This window comes from Aythya marila (assembly GCF_965140915.1).
Source record: "Aythya marila genome assembly, chromosome: 1".
NCBI classification, from domain to species: Eukaryota; Metazoa; Chordata; class Aves; order Anseriformes; family Anatidae; genus Aythya; species Aythya marila.
In genome coordinates, this window is record NC_139042.1 from 61049897 (window position 1) to 61069705 (window position 19809).

Below are 19809 nucleotides of genomic sequence, written 5' to 3' on the forward strand. Positions count from 1 at the left end.
CCTCCTCTACACATTATTCTGAGATTTATAACTTGACAGCCTTGTAGAAACGTAGTATTTTATTTTGGTGAGGTACACACAGAATAGCTAAAAGGTGTTTGATGATCAATTTCACTTGATATTAAAGAAAACCCTTTAAAATTGTATAGGCCTCCTGGTACTTTTAACAAAAATTGATTTGCAGCTCATTTGCCTCAGGACATGATTCCTGGCTTGCATCGTTTAATAGTGTGTACTGAAAGAGAAGTATCCGTCGATTTTGGGGGGATAAATGAATCTACTTGGATTTACACAAACAAATTACCATCAATTTGAGTTTACTACTGCCTGAAAAGTGTCTTGCAAATACTTTTGACAGAAAATAATTGGGAGCAACAAACAAAAGTTTCCTAAGGCTTCTGTGGCGTCAGTTACTCAAGGACTGGTTTCAAGTTGCAAGTAAAAATTTGGCACCATCCCTCGACTCGGCCCCTAACGAAATTATCCTTTGTTTTGCAACCCATTATGTAGCACAGATCCACAGCCATCTCCGAGCGCTGGAGAGCACTGAAATCAGCCAGAACGCGCTTTCTGCTGGGGATGTGGCGTGAAAACACCACCATACCTATATATCCTGTATACAGGTTATATACACCATACCTATATACCCCGTATGTATATACCCATGGCAGGGGGGTGGGACTAGCTGGTCTTTAAGGTCCCTTCCAACTCGAGGTGTTTTGTGGTCCTGTATATCTGGCACTAGGTGATCTTTAAGGCCCCTTCCAACCCAAACCATTCTGTATATATTCCTATATATTGTGCTGGCAGCCCAGCGCCCACACCAGCAGCCCCGCTAGGGGTCGATGAGGCACGGCTTTGCCGCAACCTGCTTCAGTGAGTACTCGGGGGGGGGGGGGGCATTTTGGGGGGCAATTCTGAAAGGGAAGGGAAATCGGGGGCACAAAGAGGGGGGTGAAGGGATGAGGGGAGAAGGAGGGGACTGCCGCCCGCCTGGCTCCTGCCCGTTCCCGCCCTCCAGGGGCGGTGCTGGCCGCGGGTGCCCGCCCCGCCGCCTTTGTGCTCGGTGCCTGCCGGCCGCCGGCGCCGCTCCCCGCCCGCTCCTTCCTCCTCTCTCTCTCCCCCTCCATCCCGCTCCCCCCCTCCCCTCGCCCCCCGGCGCCGCTTCCCCCTGCCCTGCCTCGCCCGGCTTCTCCTCGCCCTGCCCGCCATGTCGCTGGGCGCCGGCCCCGAGGCGGGTTTCTCCAGCGAGGAGCTGCTGACCCTGCGCTTCCCCCTGCACCGCGCCTGCCGCGATGGGGACCTGCCCGCCTTGTGCGCCCTGCTCCAGAGCTCGCCCCGCTCCGACCTGGCCGCCGAGGACTCCTTCTACGGATGGACGCCCATCCACTGGGCCGCGCACTTCGGCAAGGTGGGGCCCGGCGGGGGGGAAGGAAGGGACGGGAGGGATGGAGGAGGAGGAGGAGGAGGAGGAGAGGGATGGCGGCAGCCCGGCTGGCGCGCAGCGCATCGCGGCGCCATCTTAGCCCCTTGCGCGCCCGGCCGGGAGGCGCCGCCGCCGCCCCGCTCCCCTCACAGGGGCGGCCGCCGCCTGCCCTGGGGCATCGCCCTGCAGCCCCCCGAGAGCCCTGCGTGAGCCCCCCAAGCCTCCGAGCAGGGGCTGCGGGCTGCTGGAGGAGGCTGCTGGTGCCTTTACGAAAATAAACGGGTTTATAAATAGCCCTCGTGGGATTGACGCGCTCAAATAGCTGCGAATCGCCGTCTGCAGGAAGGGGCACGCGCGAGGAGCCGGCTACCAGATTTTTTCCTAACCACCTTTCTTTGAATTATCTTTGCCTTCAAATCTTAATTTCTTCGCTTTACATATGCTTTGTCTATTTATAACGCTGTGAGCGTGCCAGCCCGTGCAGGATTCAGGCCTGGAGGGTGTTTTTTTTCTGCCTCGGCGATGTCTCATTTCTGATTTTTGAGGGCCTTTTGTTCTCGTTCTCCCTCCCGGTCACAATATATTTCTATTTATGTATTGATTGTCTGCCAGGGGAGGAAAATGAGGGTTACTTAGGCGGACATAATGCAAGTACATTAAGAGATGCATTTTGTACCCTGAGTGATTTGATCTGCGGTACCCAGCGAACATTTTAGAAGCACGGCCGAGCAATCCTCTGGTCTTAAACACCACCACAGCAACAAACAAAAACCACCTTTCTCTCTATCAGAAGCTAATCTTCTGCGTTCAGAAATGGGGTACCATAAATTTTGACCTGAAGTCAGCTGATACAAAACGTGCAGATATTGAATTGGCATCAAAGCTTTCTGCCTGTCGTGCATTTATGGTTCCGGTTTTCTTTAACCATTATCATAGGATTATTTTTTTTTTGCATGCACGTGGGAGTCTTGCTTTTGTCCTTCAAGCATGTGCCTTGTTTTGTTTTGTTTTCCTCGAGTATTTTTATCTTTCTGCCAGCCGTGCTAGGATACGTGAGCTCTCATGCACGTTCTCTTCCCGTCAAAGAGACTCTTGCAGAAAAAGCTGCTGAAGGGAGCGAGTCATTTTGCAAGCTACTGTGTTTGTTCTTAGGTATCCTCATCAAATTTGATTTGTGATGTTGTTTTGTTGCTGTCGCATGTGAAATGGGCGGGAGCGTTTTTCAAGTGAAATGAAACTTGTAAAGACGACACCGGCTACAAACGTTTCGATATCACTTTGCATATACGTATTTTTAAAAAGCTTTGTGGCTGAGCAGCCTCAACCTACGAAAGTCATCTGCACGTTTTACAGTCTTGTTAGGTAATGTTTTCCTTTGAGGCAGGGACTGTGCAACAGAACCCCAGAGCGGCCGAGGTGGGCAGGCACCTCTGGAGGCCGCCTGCTCCAAGTCCTGCTCCAGCAGGGCCACCCAGCGCGGGCTGCCCAGGCCCACCTCCAGGTGGCTTTGGAAGGTCTCCGAGGAGGAGACCCCACGCTGTTCCAGTTCTCAGTCACCCTCCCAGTGAAAAATGTGTTTGCCGATGTTTGGGCGGAACCGCCAGTGTTTCGACACACTTGAAAAGTTCCAGGGTTGTAATTGGATCTCAGACTTGACTTACTTTGTGTTCGTTTGGCGTAGTCATAAATCAACCTTTCACAAGCTAAGGGGCGATTGCCAAAAGTGAAACAATAGCTGCTTTTAGTGGACATCCATATGCATGTCTTTATGTTCTTATTCATTGTTTTTTTTTTTTTGTTTTTTTTTTTCAAATTAAGATTGTTCATAATTGCAAACAGAAAGTTTTCCTGCCTCTTCAAATATCAGGGTCTTACAACTTTAACTCCTAATGAACGTTTCAAAAATGACTGAACAAGATTCTTTTGCTGCAGTAGTGGTTCTTTGTTGTGCTAGATTAATTGGGGTTTGCACTTGGTTTTCTTTGCCTGCAAGAAATTAAATGGCACCAGAACTTCATTGCTGCTCTGGTTTAGGACACTTCAGCAGCATGGTCCATCAGACATGAATGTTTCTAACCGCATCTCTGTAAGAGACTGAAATGACAAAACTGATGTAGCTATTTTTGGGAAGAAGTACTTGTGGAACAACTTGCCTCAAGCAAGTCTAAAACAATTCCTATGCATAGACGTGCATGCACACAGAGCATCAGTCTAGGGTTGGTGACCTTTAGCAATCTGTGGATGTTTCTTCACTTCTTTCACAAGCTGTATGTAGAGGAAAGCCCCCCTTACATCAAAGGACAAGGCAAAATCACTTATAAACAAAGCTGTAGAACTGCCTTCCTGCACACGGTTGCAGATGTGCAGATAGGGAAGTAACAACAAAAGTTCCATTGGAGATGAATATGCAAAAGATAATACAGCTTTTTATTGGGGAAATACTGATCTAATACTAGTCAACAAAAACATGGTATCTTAAGACTAAAAAAAGACAGTATTTTTCAATAATTATGTAGCTTACTATGAAACAGACCTGTAGACCTTACAAGTAATAATTAAATTACCATCAGTGTCCATTAAAAATAGTAGGTAAGAATTCCTGGTTGCAATATCTGACATTATGGTAACAGTGTGGACCTCTGTCCATCCCCTCCTTTTGGAAGACAGTATGGATCACAGATGGTAGCACATCCAAATGTACTTGCTGAGTTGAGTATCTGTGGTGGAGTTTCCATTTTCAGGGTATTCCCTCACTGCAGAGAAGTGCTTATATCCTGAGAAGTAAATTAATTCCCATTAGAGCTGCTGTGTTCAAATTAGAGTTAATTATATAGCGCCCTAAATTACCCTGATGTTATGCAGATTTTCGAGAAGATGGGTCAGAATGTAAAATGGTTAAAAAGCTACCAGGGAGGTAGAAAATAAAGGGCTTGTGTTTAAAGAAAAAAAAAAAGTCACTGCTGATTCACTTTGTTTTATGCTTATTTTCATTTCATTTTTCTCATTAACTGCTCGCACATGTAATTTTTGCTTCCTTTGATTATATCTCCTGGCTCGTGTTCTTCTCCTACTCTTATTTTTGCCGTTTGACTGTTTACATTAAAGGAAGCAAAACAGTAGTAAGTACATTCTGTTTCTTGTGGAACAAAAGTAGCGCAGATAAAGCACACGTTTCTTCCTTGGTACTGTGCCAGCATTGTGGCCTATATGGAGGCCCGTCCGTTGTCTCCGTTCAATCAGCTTAACCTCCAATTTAGGTAAAACAATACAGTGGAAAATATCTTCTGAAACGTTATTCAATGAGAAAGGACTTGCGTATCCTAATCTGAAGCATAAGTATTCTGGCGGGGCATTGCCCTTAGGTATGTTGCCTTTTTCTGTCCACGGAGTAATTTGCCTCGTTTTTCAGTAGCGTAGAAAGAAGCAGGCGCTTCTGACAGCCACCATGCAGAAGAACCCTGCTTCGGCTTTTAATGGGAGGAAGCCTTATCTTCATTGTTGAAACCCCGTAGGAGGTGGAGAGGGGGAGATACAAGGGGAAAAAAAAGAAATTAAACATGAAGTTAAAAATTTAAACACAAAGTCCACGGTGACGCATAGGCGTTTCATAAAGCAGCTTCAAACAGCGCAAGATGAGACGGGGGCACCAGTTCCAATATTTTTCCCCTCGTAATTGGCAAGCCGTGATGTCCGTGTAATTAGGGAAGCTGATGCAGCCCAGTTTCTGTAGAGGATGTATTCTTCCCTCAAGCTGCAGCGCTTTTCTGAAAGCGTTTGCAAATTAATTATATTGAAAGATTAGTTTTTTAGAAAACTGTCTGAATTTTACTTCTGCTTGCAGTTATAGTAGAGAAACACTTTGGTATAGAAGGTGCTTTTTTATCACATCACTTATTAATGATTACAATTATTAGTAATTATTAAGGGTTAACAGCAATATTAGGGTGCTAACTTGTAAGCATGAAGCCTTACGGGTATCAAATACAAAGTTTATTTGGGTAATTTAGCATTGGAATTACAAATTATCTTGCACCATTTTTACTGTATTCTTTTATGTGTGTATATATATACATTTTTTTCTCTTTTTTTCAGCAAACTTACTTGTTTGCTTTTGAAAAGATACTTTTTTCTTTGGTAATGTTGAGATTTATGGAGCCAGAGCTGTTAGCATTGTGAAATCTCAGTTCCCCTCCCCCTTGGACACTTAATTGATGGTATGTTAATGGTACTTTTACATCAGGTCCGTTACTGTCCAAAAAAAAAAGTGATTTTGTATATGCTGCAGGATAGAGTTCATATCTGTGTGTTTGAACTATACAGGGAAAAAAATACAGCTGAAGTGCACAATGTAGCTGAAAAACTATCAGAAAATACTGCTGTGGTTGGTCCTGTGCATGTAACTCATCAGCGTCAGGAAGTTACAGGTTAAAAAATAAAAAATAAAAAGGACATTGTACAGAGGCAGAGAAGAACGCTGAAATGGTGATGTTCGTGCCTCTACCCATAATCAAGCTGCCAGCTTGCTTTTTGATGCTTTGTCATCACTTCTTCATGAACAGATTATTCCCTTGCAGTCCTATAGCTAACAAACCTTTCCTTTAATTAACCATGCGAGGCTGACCAGGAGATTTTCATTTCACGAAAGCAGTGCCCGGAGTCAGTGTGGAGCTTCTTTGTTTTCACTGCCGCATGTGTGTGCGGGAGGGGGGCGGGGGGGTGTTTGTTTTTTGCCCACAATAAATGGAAGCCTAGACTAAACTGTTTGTTTTTTAGCATAGTGCGTTCCTTTTCCTGTCAACAAAAGGGCAATGGTGCTGTGGGACAGGAAGGGAGCTTTGTGTTTTGGGCTATTTTTGAAAGTTGAGCTCATCACGGCTGCGGTTCGCTCAGCTTCTACAAATGTTATGGTGCAAACACTTAAATATAGTAGCTGGGTATCGGATACTTCTGGTTAGCAGGGTAGGAAAATAAATCGGAATATAGTGTGACAAAATACTCTTTTTCCTTTTAAAAAAGGAAAGAGCTTAGCTGGTTTTGGTATAGCCACAGAAATGCATGCTGCTTTTAACAATTCTTCAGCTATAATAGCAGGAAAACAGTCAACATAACGTACTTCATGTATAGATTTAGCATAGTAGTAATGATGCTGGTTATTAATAATCAGGTTCTGTCACTTTCAGAAGTGACATACTAAAGAAATGTTAAAATCTTTCTTGCGTATTCTGGTTTTCTTCCCTCTGAACTCTCCTGAAAATAGGTCTGCGTATCTCCTAACAACACTTTTGTTTTGGCAAACATTAGCTAATAATGTCTGTTTAGTATCATGTTTGCAGCTTTGCCAGATCAGAAACTTTCTGCCTGACAAAAGTGAGCCAAGTAGCTCTTCTGGTTGACGCTGAGGTATTATTTGTGCTCTCTTCCCCATCCCAAAAATAAATGTCACAATCCCAAAAATAAATGTCAGAATTCAGTGCAGGGAATGAGAATTTAGTATTTTTCAGGTACAATCTGTGGCTGGGGGTAGCAGGAATAAGGAGGAAGGGGAAAATCAAGTGTTTATATTCTCTCTTGTTTTGTGTCCACTTAGTTTTCGCTAGTAAGCTTAGCTTTTTGGGGTTTTATTTATTTAGTATGTGCTAACTGTGTCATAGCATACCTGTGTAACATTTTTTGGGTTTTATTCCCTCATGTCTTTAAAGCTGGAGTGCCTAATACAGTTAGTAAGAGCCGGAGCTTCTGTAAATGCCAGTACAACACGTTTTGCTCAAACACCAGCCCACATTGCTGCTTTTGGAGGACATCCACAGTGCCTGAATTGGTTGATTCAAGTGGGGGCCAACATAAACAAACAGGTATGGTTTAATGTGTATTTCATGTCTGCATATAATTTTGGAAGAAGTGTCTTGGTCCCGTTTTACAGTGTGTATGATCCTTACGTTCACATACAGGTAAAACACTTTTAACATCCCCTGAAGTCAAATAACTTAATTGTTGGGTACAGGGCTTTGTGATTATTGCAGAGGTAGGACTAATAATTACTTTAGGCCACTAAAGGTTTGGAGAACGTTTGGTTGAGGAGCTGACATCTTTCTCCCTGAACAAAATGGTACCACGCTGCTCTGATGCTGGCAGCATTACCAAATGCTCTGGTATTTTAATGCATCTTTAGGGGAAGGAAAAAGAGAGTAGTGAGAAACATCTTACTTAATATGTAAGAATTGGAAAATGAGCCAGTGAATTTGCCACTGCCTACAGAACCACGAGACCTTTGTGGTCCTTGATTTAGTCATACGTCTAACTAGTAAAATCTAGTAAGATGTGATTTATTTTAAGATGCATTTGGTTGCATCGTTTTTTCTTAGATTATTTCCAAAGCTTTTCTAGTAATTTCCTGCAAGTAGATCAGAAACATGTACTTGACTAACAAAGAGAGAATGGGGGGTATTTGGTTTTTTAATTGATAATTTCCCCTTACTGTTACCATGGGTATAGATATCAATTTATTTTGTAATATAGAGTATATTAATACAGTAAAAAAGCACGTAAAGGACTGTTACACTCTGGTATGGTAACAGAATCAAGTGCTTAAAAACATGCATTTGGAGAAAATGTTTCCAGTACTGAACGGATCTATTACGTGTGCTGTGCATACATGATTTATTCCCTTACAACAGTACTTCAAAATATGATTTATGATGTCCTCTAAGAGTAATTATTACTAGAGCATATGCATTTACTAGAGCTGTAGTACAGCACAGCATCTGTAAAATCTGTTTTGCTAAACTTACATCATACTTTTCCTAAAATATTTAATGGCCAGAGTGTTTTAAATGCAGTAGAGTTAAGCTAAGACTGCTGAAGAACTTGAACTTTTGCCTTTAGATTTGTTTTTATATTATTTTTTTTAAGTTATGCAAAAAATAAGAAATGGGGAAGTTTGTGTTGAGTTTTCAGACAAGAAGGCTGGTGCATTGAGAACAGCTGTGAGACACCAGGAGAATTGTAGAAACAATGAAGGTGGCTGGATGCAGAGGCTATAGATCGCATCTTCTCCTTGATACCTGACAAAAGTAACTTACACACTAAGTTATTGCTGCCTAGTGGTAGAATCATCAGAAGAGAAAATACAAGAACTAGAAATGCATCTGGAGCCCAGGTAAGAACGTAAAGAAACTGTGATTAGAGAGGAAACATGGCATGCACAGAATAAAGATGTACAGATATCTGCTAAATGAGAAGAGAAGAATGAATGAAAATGAATGAATGAGAAGAATGAAAGTTTCCTGCTAAGAGGATAAAGAGAAGAACTGACCAGTGAGGTTGAAATGGAGTTGAAGAACAAGCTTACTCTCCTGGAACATCTAGTGGGTGAGGTTGTAACTCAGAAGAAAGTGGTAGCTAGCCCCCAGCAGAAGAGGAGAGGAGTACAGAGAGAACTCTCCATGGGCTGAGGGCAACGTGCAGATGACTGTAAGGGAAAGCAGAAGGCAGCATGACACGCAGTTAAAAGTAGACTGGTAACCCATCCCGTCCTAGAGAGGGCTAGTCGTAGTGACTAGCCAGTGACTCAGGAGTCTTTATAAATCTATGGCCTGTCATGAGAGCAAATCTAAATAATAGGAAGACCTAGGAAGACTTCAGAAGGCAGATTTAGATACTGACAGGCAAAGGGTGCCAGCATAGACAGTACCGAGAGCTGATGCTGTGGAACCCTTGTATGGTGTTAATAACAGTAGTATCAAACTACACTTGTGTAAAAAACTTTTTTGACCCCACAAAATAGCAATTGAGCATACAAGAAGAGGTATTTTAGATCTGGTTTGATAAAAAGAAGAAATCTCTGGTTAATTCAGAGTGACAGTGGAAGCAAGAATAGCTCTTTGTTAAGATGCAGCTGGTCAGTCACACTGGTTTCACGTGCACGAGCACTGAAAGCTAGGCAGCGTACCTTTGTGACACCTACAGCAAAGCAACCCACAGATAGCTTGGAATGTTTCACACACGAGTATGTAAAGCACAGTGCATGCTTTGCTCTCCCCAGTTCCTTCCAGTTGTTTATTGAATTGCAGTCAAAATCTACTATTCTCGTTTGATTTGCACTGCTTTATAAGTGATTCTAGTTTCTTATTTAATTTCCAAGCTCTTCCAGGTGATTATCTAGGGCTTCCACCCACACTTTGGAGCTTTTGGAGCACTATTTCCTGATGTGTATTTTGTTTATTCCTTCCAGCTCGCTGACTGATGCTGTACTTCAGACAGACATAGTCACTGGCTAATGCTTGTGTGAGGACAAGTGTTCCATGGACACTGGATACAAAACACATGCTGAGAAAGATCTGGGAATACTTGATATTTAAACTAGTAAAGCTTTCCTTCCAAACTGACTCCTGGTCACTGGCTACAGACTAACCAATCACCTCTGGAAAAAGAAAAGGATAGCTTCTGAAAAGGAATCTCCTCGAGTCTCTCAATCCTAATGTAAACCTCTGGTACTCAGTAGAACTTGCATACGTGCTTTCTCGTATCTGCCCTGAGGTATTGTAGCCCCTGCTGCCTGCCCTGAAGTTTAGGAAAACATTAAAATGATTATCTCAGTGCTGGTGACAGTTGCCTGGGACCTTTCTCAGGCAGCAGCAATGAACGACAAACGCTGAAAGCTGCTTGTCCCACCTGTACCTTGCTCTCCAAAATAAATTCTGTGAGTATATCCCGTGATGTCCAGCCTTCTTGTATAACTGTATGTGCTGGCTAGAATCATGTCTTTTTTTTTTTCTCCTGATTGGCAGGCAGTACTTACCCCTAGTCCCTCCCCTCACAAGGGTCACTGTAAACATTCAGAGAAAGCCAAAGTGCCAAGCAATATTCCTGCCTGTTTCTACCTGCCACTGGGTGCAAGAGAAAGTCTTATTTCTTTTTATATTCAGTGAGCAGCGCCTGCTAATAGTTTTTAATATTGTGAGACAAGACCTGCATTTAGCTTCATGCCTGCTTTAGTTCACTCTGACAGTGCAAAGCAATTACACTGCTACTTCCATGAAGTTTTATCCTTGTCACAATGCAGACCGATTCTGTGCTGCTTTGCGTATTAGCTTCAGATGATCATGAATTCTTCCTGATAAAAAGCCTGTTGCTTCATTTAAATATATTTTCCATCTGACCTCAGCATATCAAATATTTCTATTGTATGTTGCCTTCGTTGATTGGCCAAGAAACAAACAAACAAAAACATGTTGCCTGCCTTGAAGGGGAATGATAAGAAATATTGCATCCTTACAGGTGATGTTAACTTACTTTTCATCCCACCAGTTACCATAATTTGATAGTGATGGCAGCCAGATTTAGGAGGGGTTAGACTACCCAAACTCTCAAGAACTGTAAACACACTAATACCCTTGGTGGGGAGGAAAAAAGACTCATTCCTTTTGTGTCCAGAAGGAGAAACCATCATGAATTCAAAGCAAATTTTTAGTGAAGAAAGAGGAAAAATGTTCCATCTCCTCCAGCTTCTACTTTCTAGCTTCAGAAGGGACAGAGCCCTAGGTCTAAGAAGTCTGAACACTTTCTGGAAGTGTGATCAGTTGATAGACTTTGACATTCGATCAGCTGAGTAAGGAATGGAGTTGGCTTTTATTTCTTGTCAGGTAAAATAATGCTGTGTTTGGACATTAATACTAGAAGTATTGTACAAGTGTATACATGGGTAAAAGCCTTCAGTGTAAATGGTCATGGGAACATTTTAAGAATAAAAACTTACAGGTAAGTAACTTTTAGATGAAAGAGGAATAAAAGTACCAGTGAGTGAGATTAATTGAATCGTATCCAGGCACTGGGAGAAGAAAATAGGAAGTTTGCTCAAAGTTGAACTGGAAGATCTTAAAGCCAACAGAAATGTAGATCTCAAAATTGAGGAAAAAATCTTTAGACTGAACTGGATAAATACAAATACCTAAAAGGGGAATTGGAATAAGCAAAGAGTTTGAGAGAGATTTAATTCGTAGAGGAAATGTCTGAGGCTAAGCAGCATAGTGATGAAATACAAGCTGAGATTTACTGAAGAGAATTTAAGCCAAAGATATGAAAGACCCAGGCATGTAAATAAAAAGAGTAAGGAAGGAAGAGCAAGATACCTATTCAGTAAAATGAAATAGTCAAATGTAATCTAGCCATGACCCCAAGCTAAAGAAAATTAATCAACAACAACAAAAAACCTGCTTTTGTCTTCAGAAAAGGAAAAAAGGCATATGGAAGAGATGAGAATGAAAAGAAGCATGAAAATGTGGTAATGTGCAAATTGAGCCAAGCAACCTAGGCACTGTTCTTAGAAAAAACTTACATTGTTTTTTCTTTTTAGTACCATCCATCCCAATTGTTAAATCTAAACAGAACTGTGCTCAGTCTCAGAGCACTTTATTTACCTCTACAGGTAACTTTGGATGTGTTGAAAAACGCATAAATTTCCAAGCCATTTTCAGTGGAACTAATATATATTTCCATTCAATCTAGATCATAACCTGAAGAGAATTTCTTTGTTTGCAGAACTAGGAACCTATTTCAGATAAAAGGGAGAGCAAATAGTTTTGGTCCTGTAGTAGAACTTCAAAAGATGGCAATGAATGTTAGTGAAGATGGAAGATGAGGTGCCGTAATTAAAAGGAGTGCTCTAAGAATCTAAATTCATATATTCTGATCTGAAAGTATTTTCTAAAATCTTTAGCTTTAGAAAAGAGGTGCATGCTTTTCTGGGCCAGTGACTGAGAAAAGCCCTTCTCAAGACATACATTCTCTTTCTGAGATACTAACCCTTTTCTGGTTATTGGTGACACATCTATTAACTGCTACAAGCTCAGCTTATTTTTATAACGCCGTGGTGAGGAGCTCTTTTGCAAAGGTCCTTTCTTATCTTTCTAACATTTCCCTCAGCAGTACTTCGTAATTCAGCTATCTAGATCTTAACTGGGCAGCACGCTAGATTTGTGGGTCTAGTAAAGATTTTTGTCATCTGTGTCACGTGCATTGGCAAGATGAGCTAACTTGTCCTAGACTGAGCTGTGTTTTGATGATTATCTTTCCAGTTAGGGGTAGGGTTGTAAATACTAATGCTGAACGAAATTGAGAGGCCAATCACTTCTTTTCTACACGTTCATCTCTCTAACAGAAGAGGGGGAATGGAAATAATAACAAAATGATGAATCGAAGACAGCTGCTATGATGAGAAATGTATTACACCATTAGGAAAATCCTGGATTAATTAGTGCCGGATGAGTTTCCGTGTAGACAGTTAATAAAATTGTGTCCTCCATTCAACGTGTCTGTCTTCCTGTAATTTCTAGAAAAGTTATAAATAGGAGGAATTATATAAAGTTCATTGAAAAGCAGTCTTCTATCCATCAGCTCCAGACAGCCATTTTGGAAGGAGTGTATGGCTCTTTCATAATCGCTAAGGACCCCAAGGAGTTTTCTGCTTTTTTTCTGTCTCCAAACTCTGTCAGCCTCAGCAATTTGCCTTAGTTTTATAAGGTAAAATTTGTCTGGTACCATTGCTGTTCCCTGCTGGGGATGCTAGGTGTATCACTGTTTGGCTACGTATGTCTTAAGCAATGGGAAACTTGCTTACCCTTAGTGAATTTGTAGCGTTATAAAAATACTTTACTATAAAATAAAATTGGCAAATAGCAGATTGAGAGTGTATGAAACATAATCCAAAATTAATCTTCGAGTTACATTTACATGGTCTAGAAAATGGGATTGAATTTCTGAGAAGCCTGGCAGACAATTTAAAGCACATTACCTTCAGTCAGGATGGTGGTAGGATCATATTGTGAAAGTGTTCGTGTTTCAGATAGAGCTGAAGCGTAGCCAGAGCTGCAGAGCTAAGCGTTGAACAACACCATTGTGTGTAAAGGCTGTCAAATCGGTAAAGGTGTTACGTTACTTCAATAGCTAGTGTGATGTTTTAATAAAAGAAACAACAGGGAAGCAGAATGAGGTACACACACACAGACGATATTTAATGTCAGTGGAACAGGCGGTGAAGTCTGTTCAAAATTTGGGAAGGAAAGGAGGAGGATGGGGAGGAAGGAAAAGCTTGCTGTGCACTGGAAGTGTTGAGGATGGAAAAAAACATAACCAAACTAACTGAACATCTACTTGCTACCCCAAGGCCATGTTTCATTATGAATTCTTCTCTGTGATTCCTAATACCTTACTATTAATAATATCAATTAATAATGATTAAAATTAAGTATTAATTTAATTAATTATAGTTGTTTAATCGCAAGTCCTGAATTTCATCTGCATCCTGTGGTCGTGATGCATGGAATTCACCTGCTGCTTACCTATTGCATTCATAAAATTGTGTAGATTTTTCCCTGTTACCTAACTAGCTTGTAGAGAGGGGTTGCCTGAAAAACAAAATGCTTTTAATGGTTAACACTAATGGAATTTAAACGAATAAAAGTAGACAGGAAAGTATTTAGGACACAGAAGTCAAATGTGCATGTCTCAGGAGAGATCTGGCCTGGCCTGTGAGCACTGGGCATGCTTATGTTACAGTAGAGTTATTCACAGATACATCTCACCTGGAGGGTGTTTATTGTGCAGTGCAGTACTGGGTAAGTGTGACAGCGGGGTTTGAAAGCAATATAGTCCCACAATCGTGGCCATAGTGCTTCTGAATTTGAGATGGCTTGCTTAGGGCAAGGTGCTGGGGAATGAAGATTCTAGGAAATAAATATTAGAGTAACTTCTTCCACTAGTACGTATAGATCTTTGTTAACAAGTCTTCCTCCATGTGATTTTGCTGATTACCTGGTTATTAGCTAAAGGTATATGCAAGTCAGATGCCCTTATCGTTGTTCCTAAAAGTATGTGAAAGCCTACTGCAAAATTTAAAATACTGATAAAGTACCTGATGTATTTGCTAGCTAATAAATGCTGCTTTATTTATATATATATATCTGCTTTCTTAATTAAAATGAGTAGTGTAAAAATAAGATTTTTTGAAAGATTATGCTTGACAAAATGTAGTTTGTCTTTACAGGATTATGTTGGTGAAACTCCTATTCATAAAGCAGCACGGTCTGGTAGTGTGGATTCCATAAGTGCCCTTGTGGCTCACGGTGCGCAAATAGAGTAAGTGAGGTGTTTTTTTTTTTGTCGTTGTTGATTGTTGTGTGTTTAGCTGACTAACTTAGACCGGTAAACATAGATACTAATACTAGAAAGAAAAATCAAAACAGCAGACACATGATTAAAAGACAGCTAGACATGTTCAACTGTAATAAGGCCCAAGATGTTTTGCATGTCTAGTAAATTTTATTTAACTGAAGTTGTACCAGTGTGCTACATTAGTATTGCATTTATATGTGATATATTAAAAAAGGGATCTCGCTTCTGTGAGATGGCCCCAAATTATACACTTTATCTAGTATGTAGTTACTTTTGCAATTAATTTACACCTTACACTGGTGAATAAATACAGAAAGCAATGCAAAAGCAACATTATGTGCAAAATAGCATCTCTCTCACACACTCTTTGCAGTTAGTTTAATGCTGTTTGTTAGTGTATTGTGTATATTTGCCCTCTTAACTTTTTTCTTTAAAGGTTTATGTACTGCAAACACATTCAGAAAATCTCACAAACTTTTGCAACTTACAGCATGGACAAAATGGATGCAGTTTTCACCTAGAAATGTTGAGTATAAGCTCTATGGCTTATAATAATGTAAATACTTTAGAACTTTGTTTTAATTAGAACTAGCCTTTTTTATCTTAAATGGTAACTAGTTACTGTATTTTAACCTGCAATGTGATGAAACTATTGAGTTGTAAGTCAAATAAGAATCGTGTAGTTAATTTCCTGTTTTACCCTTTGGTTTCCATCTTACTGTTTTTGTAATGCTGCCCTGATTAATCTACCATAAAATTTAACTTTTTCAATGGTATCATAGAGTAGTCAGGAAATAGAGAACCTTTAAAGTTAATAGTAATGAACAAATTGCTTTAGATGAGAGATTACTTCATAGAAGACTTACAGTGAGGTAACTCATGCAGCTGGCAAGGTCAGTTATTGACAAGTTCATGAAATCAGTTGTAAATTCATAAATTCCCATTTTGCACTCACTTCCAGATGTGTTAAGATAAACTTGGATTTAAATTTACTGTGGAATTGAGCAAACCTTAATTATCATCATCAATTAGTATGTAATCTTGTGATTTTTCAGAAAGCTTCCAATCAAAAGAGAAGTTGCAGAAGTGCATAAACAGCATGAAATGAGTGACTTGAGTCTGATGTAAATGAAGAGAAAGTGTTACATCCATAGAGATTCAAAATTAGGAGCGGAATGGCTGAGGTTGGAGATGTGGCTGCAACTTTAATTTACATACTGGAAATTTGGCTTTTTTAATGTTGTATTTGCAAGCTCTAGTCAAAAAACTTGGTATGTGTTTCCAGCCTTTAGACTTTTTTTTTATCAGTTTTAGGAACAGGAAATCACTTGAATTTGCAATTTTCTAACTTTGAATTGCATCTGTGTTAGAGTAGGATAGACTGGTCTCAGTTTCTATAGGTCCTAACCCATAAATGGAGCAGCGTAAATGTTCCTCATTTGGAGGAATTGGATAAAAGTCTGCCCCTGCCATCTGAGAGAGAGTTAATTGACTGATTAGGGTGAAGGTTTTATTCCGTAGAACGTAGTGCGCAGGCTCAGGATGTTAAATTAGGCTAAATCCATAGGTACAGTTCTGACATTGATTAACTTTGGCTCATCTGGGCTTGAAAACTGGACCCATATCTCTAATGGTTATGCTGATTTCCTGATTTTTGTAGCATCTTGAAAATGTAGGTGCTCTGAAAGTTTAGTTTTGTGGCTTCAATTAGAAGAAAAGAAGAAAAGGAGAGGGCCATTTCCATATATTATAGTTCTAATTAAGATATTTTAACTGAAATGATCATTGACTGTATAGGACAAAGGCAAGAGTTTTGCTAAATAGAGAACCAAGCACTAACTTAAGCCTAAAGTGCTGATCTCTATTGATGGTGAGCATGCCCTTTTTTTGGAGGTTAGATTTTCTAATGCAATTTTGTCTTTATTTCTTCATACAGTTATGATATCAAAATCTAGTTACATGAAGATGCAGTGTCCCTTTTGACTGCAAATAGTCAAATATGCCACTTATCCCTGATATTTATAGTACACATCAAGTATTGCACCATCCCTTATATAGTTCTATGCAGAAAGTAGAATAGGGATGCTAAGATTTCATTATTACACTAATAATAAATAATAGTGTAATATTGCAAGAAAACTATTTTCTGTTTATGAGTGATTATTCAAATACTGCTGTTAAAATAAAGTGAGTTGGACTAGTGTAATATTCAATATCAATGTCTGCCCTGTTCCTGCCTACTTCACTTGTTCAGTTATGTTGGAAGCCAAAGAATATTGACAGTGGTCCAGTAAGGATAAAAGTAATCGCCTGACTTGAATTGTTCTAGTTCACTTTATTTCAGGTTTGTTAGTGTATTGCTTTTGCAGAGAAATACAATATGTTGCAGTCTCTAAATTTCATGAAGTTGTTGCATTGTTTTTCTAATTGATGAGAGAGAATTTAGGACTCTATTCCTGTGTAAATTTTTTAGTAATATTAAAAAATAATAACTGTACCCTAGTGAAAATATTTTGATTTTTTTTGTGGTATTTACCTTCTCATTTTAGCTGAAGCATATTCTGTGCACAGTATGTCCTACAGCCATAAAAATGGTTGCTCCACTAACTATGGTATTCATGGACCCTTGAAGAGGGGGAAGCAGGTGGTCACAATGTCCTCATATGAGTGAAAAGGTTTGCTGTGTAACTGACTTTTTAATGTGGATAGTACCTTTTAAAGTATCCATAATAACTGCTGGATTTTCACTGAAACGGCATAATTAATGCAATTTATGTATGGTTAATTGTGTATTATTTATAATGGTGACGAACAAGTGTCCACAGCTCTTTACAGGGAAAAGCCTTCTTGGTGCCATGTTTTGTTTTGCTCTTTTACACTATTTTTGAAATGCTGGATATCGTACAGTTTCAAAGATCATATCACAGCATGTATATAAATGTAAAAATGACCTCTAAACACAGGATACTATTGAATCAAAAAAACAGGAAGCAGATGCAGCTGTTAATTATACTAATTTGAACTTAATTCTCTCATTCCTTGGCTGTTTCAATGCATTTCGCTTGTGCATCATCATGTTCACCTCTTTTTGTCTAAAAAATCTTCTGCAACTGTCACTCGAACAGTTGCTTATTTCTTAGCGACTTGATTTAGAGCTAGGAGAGAAGTTTCAAATGCAATATTCTCTTGGGATTGAGATGCACCCTAAGGGTCAGGATGTGGCTCGCTATGCATCCATCCAATTGAGCACGAGTAGTGGCTCATCACTTCAGAGGTTTTTTTGGTCAAAATACTTGAATATTGGGATAGGAAATCTTCTTATCTCCTTACCACAAATCTTACAGTTTTTGGAGAAATCACTTTGTATACCGTGATGGGATGCTGCAAGACCCTGAAGAGTTACTTTTCCATTCTGGTTTCTCATGCTCTGCTTGTCAGGTCTGGGGAGAGTAACTGACGTGCTGGAACAAATAATACCCATGCATCTGTTTCTACCAGATGACAGACTTACCATGATGTTATAATTCTAGCTGAGGCAGATACTTCAGCCACTTTCTTATTAAAGCTGTCTTGCATTTGTTTAAATATGTAAATTCCTGCCTCCTATAGTGCCAGAAGCATCCTATCTCCCGTATGTAGATCTGCAGCAAGAACTTTACTACCATTCTTTGACAGTGGCTTAATTTTAATTCTTCTTTGCAAAAGTTCATGTGTCATGAGCTGCATTGTGATGCTTGTAAAAAAGCATCCTTAACTTCATTTTACTTCTTCACAACGGCTCTTCATCCTTCACAGCAGAAATCTAACAGATTCTTCTTAGTTCCTTTCGATTAGCCAATTGTGAAATTCTTGTCATACTTTTCTCTTTGAAGTGACATCTTTCACATTTTAATTATGATCACTCCTGTAACATCTGAGCTTTCGTTCCTCTCATTTGCACTTTTGCAACTTTACTTTCTGAAACTCAGTCCTCTTTAGTGAACAGACAGAAGAATTTTGTGTAGATTTCATGAGCATAAACAGCAGAAATCAGCTATTCCTTTGCTGCTTCTACCAGTTCCCCTTTCAGGGAAACTTCTGTGGCTTGTTCCCTGAAACTGTCTCAGGGTTTTGACATCTCCTCTGTTAGCTGAGTTGTACTTACTACGTGGAAGTAGGTAATGTTTCATCTTTCTGGTTTTCTTCCTGCTTTCTTAAAAACTTAGCAGAGACTTGCAATTCTTTTTAGTGTGTGCTTGTTTTTGTTAGCTAGCTAACTTAGCTACCCAACTATGATTACAGAACTGCAGCCTGTGTGGTGTTAGAGTACTTCTGACTATGGCTGCAATACCATTACAGTGACATCTCTTAACTTCCAAAGCTGTGCTGCTATACTGATTCAGCGTAGAAAAAGCAACATCCTACTGTCTTACAGTCCATAACCCCGTCTTGAGAATAGTGCTTCTGATCCTCACTATTTTTTTGTTTAGGAATAGCAGTTAGGTACTGTTTCAACAGAATTGTTCTTACCTGTTAATTAGTATATTAATACTTACATGATCTTTTTGGTACTTTTCAAACTGCTTCACTGCTTCATACAGTACTCCTTTTACAAATCTGATTGCCAGCTCCCCATTCAGCTGTCAAACTTTTGGATTAACTACTGCTGCATTACTAGGCAGTATGGTATAGCTAAGAAAAATGTGGCTGTTCTGTTTTCATTATATATCAGAAACATTTTTAGGGCCTTAACCACAGTATTCACGTAGTTACTGTTCTGCAGTATGGAGGCTGCAGGCTTGGGGTCTCTTTCTTCCTTTCCCTTCCTATATAAATTCATACAGGGAGGCAGAGTCAAAGTGTTTTGTACATTTCAGTGGTGAAACTAATTCTTCTGCGCAATAATTACAAATAAAGCTTGTTAATTTCTTCCACGTTTGGTTTCATACTTGATTGTTGTTGTAGAAGAACTTAATATGATTTGTGACCATGAAATAAGGAAGTAGTTTGGGTTAGTTTTGAGAAAGGATTTGGGAATACTGAAGCAGCTCATATGTGTACGGATAGCTAATGAATCAGAAAGCGGGAGAGGCTCAGTTTTAGAGTAAATCAGGATGGAAAAGTGTAGTTTTCACAGTTAAAGCTGTTTTGAGTAATTACAGGAAGCTGTGGCAAACTCAGTAGTTGCTGTTCAGTTTGAGAGTGGATTATTCGGTGGAGGTGGAATAACAATAGTA

General features: G+C 39.9%; 1 protein-coding gene across 2 annotated transcripts in view; it reads left to right on the top strand.

The window, feature by feature from the left end:
- Positions 1–1094: 1094 nt before the first annotated feature.
- The window catches only part of ANKRD10 (ankyrin repeat domain 10), a 36533-nt gene continuing 17818 nt past the window's right edge, over positions 1095–19809 (top strand). The window contains exons 1-3 of one of the 2 annotated variants that reach the window (XM_082754348.1): positions 1095–1411; positions 7126–7278; positions 14466–14557. In XM_082754348.1, the coding sequence (XP_082610474.1) occupies positions 1211–1411; positions 7126–7278; positions 14466–14557 (446 nt within the window). In that variant the 5' untranslated portion in view covers positions 1095–1210. The remainder of the gene's footprint in view (positions 1412–7125; positions 7279–14465; positions 14558–19809) is intronic. The other variant, XM_082754349.1, reaches the window with a different exon arrangement.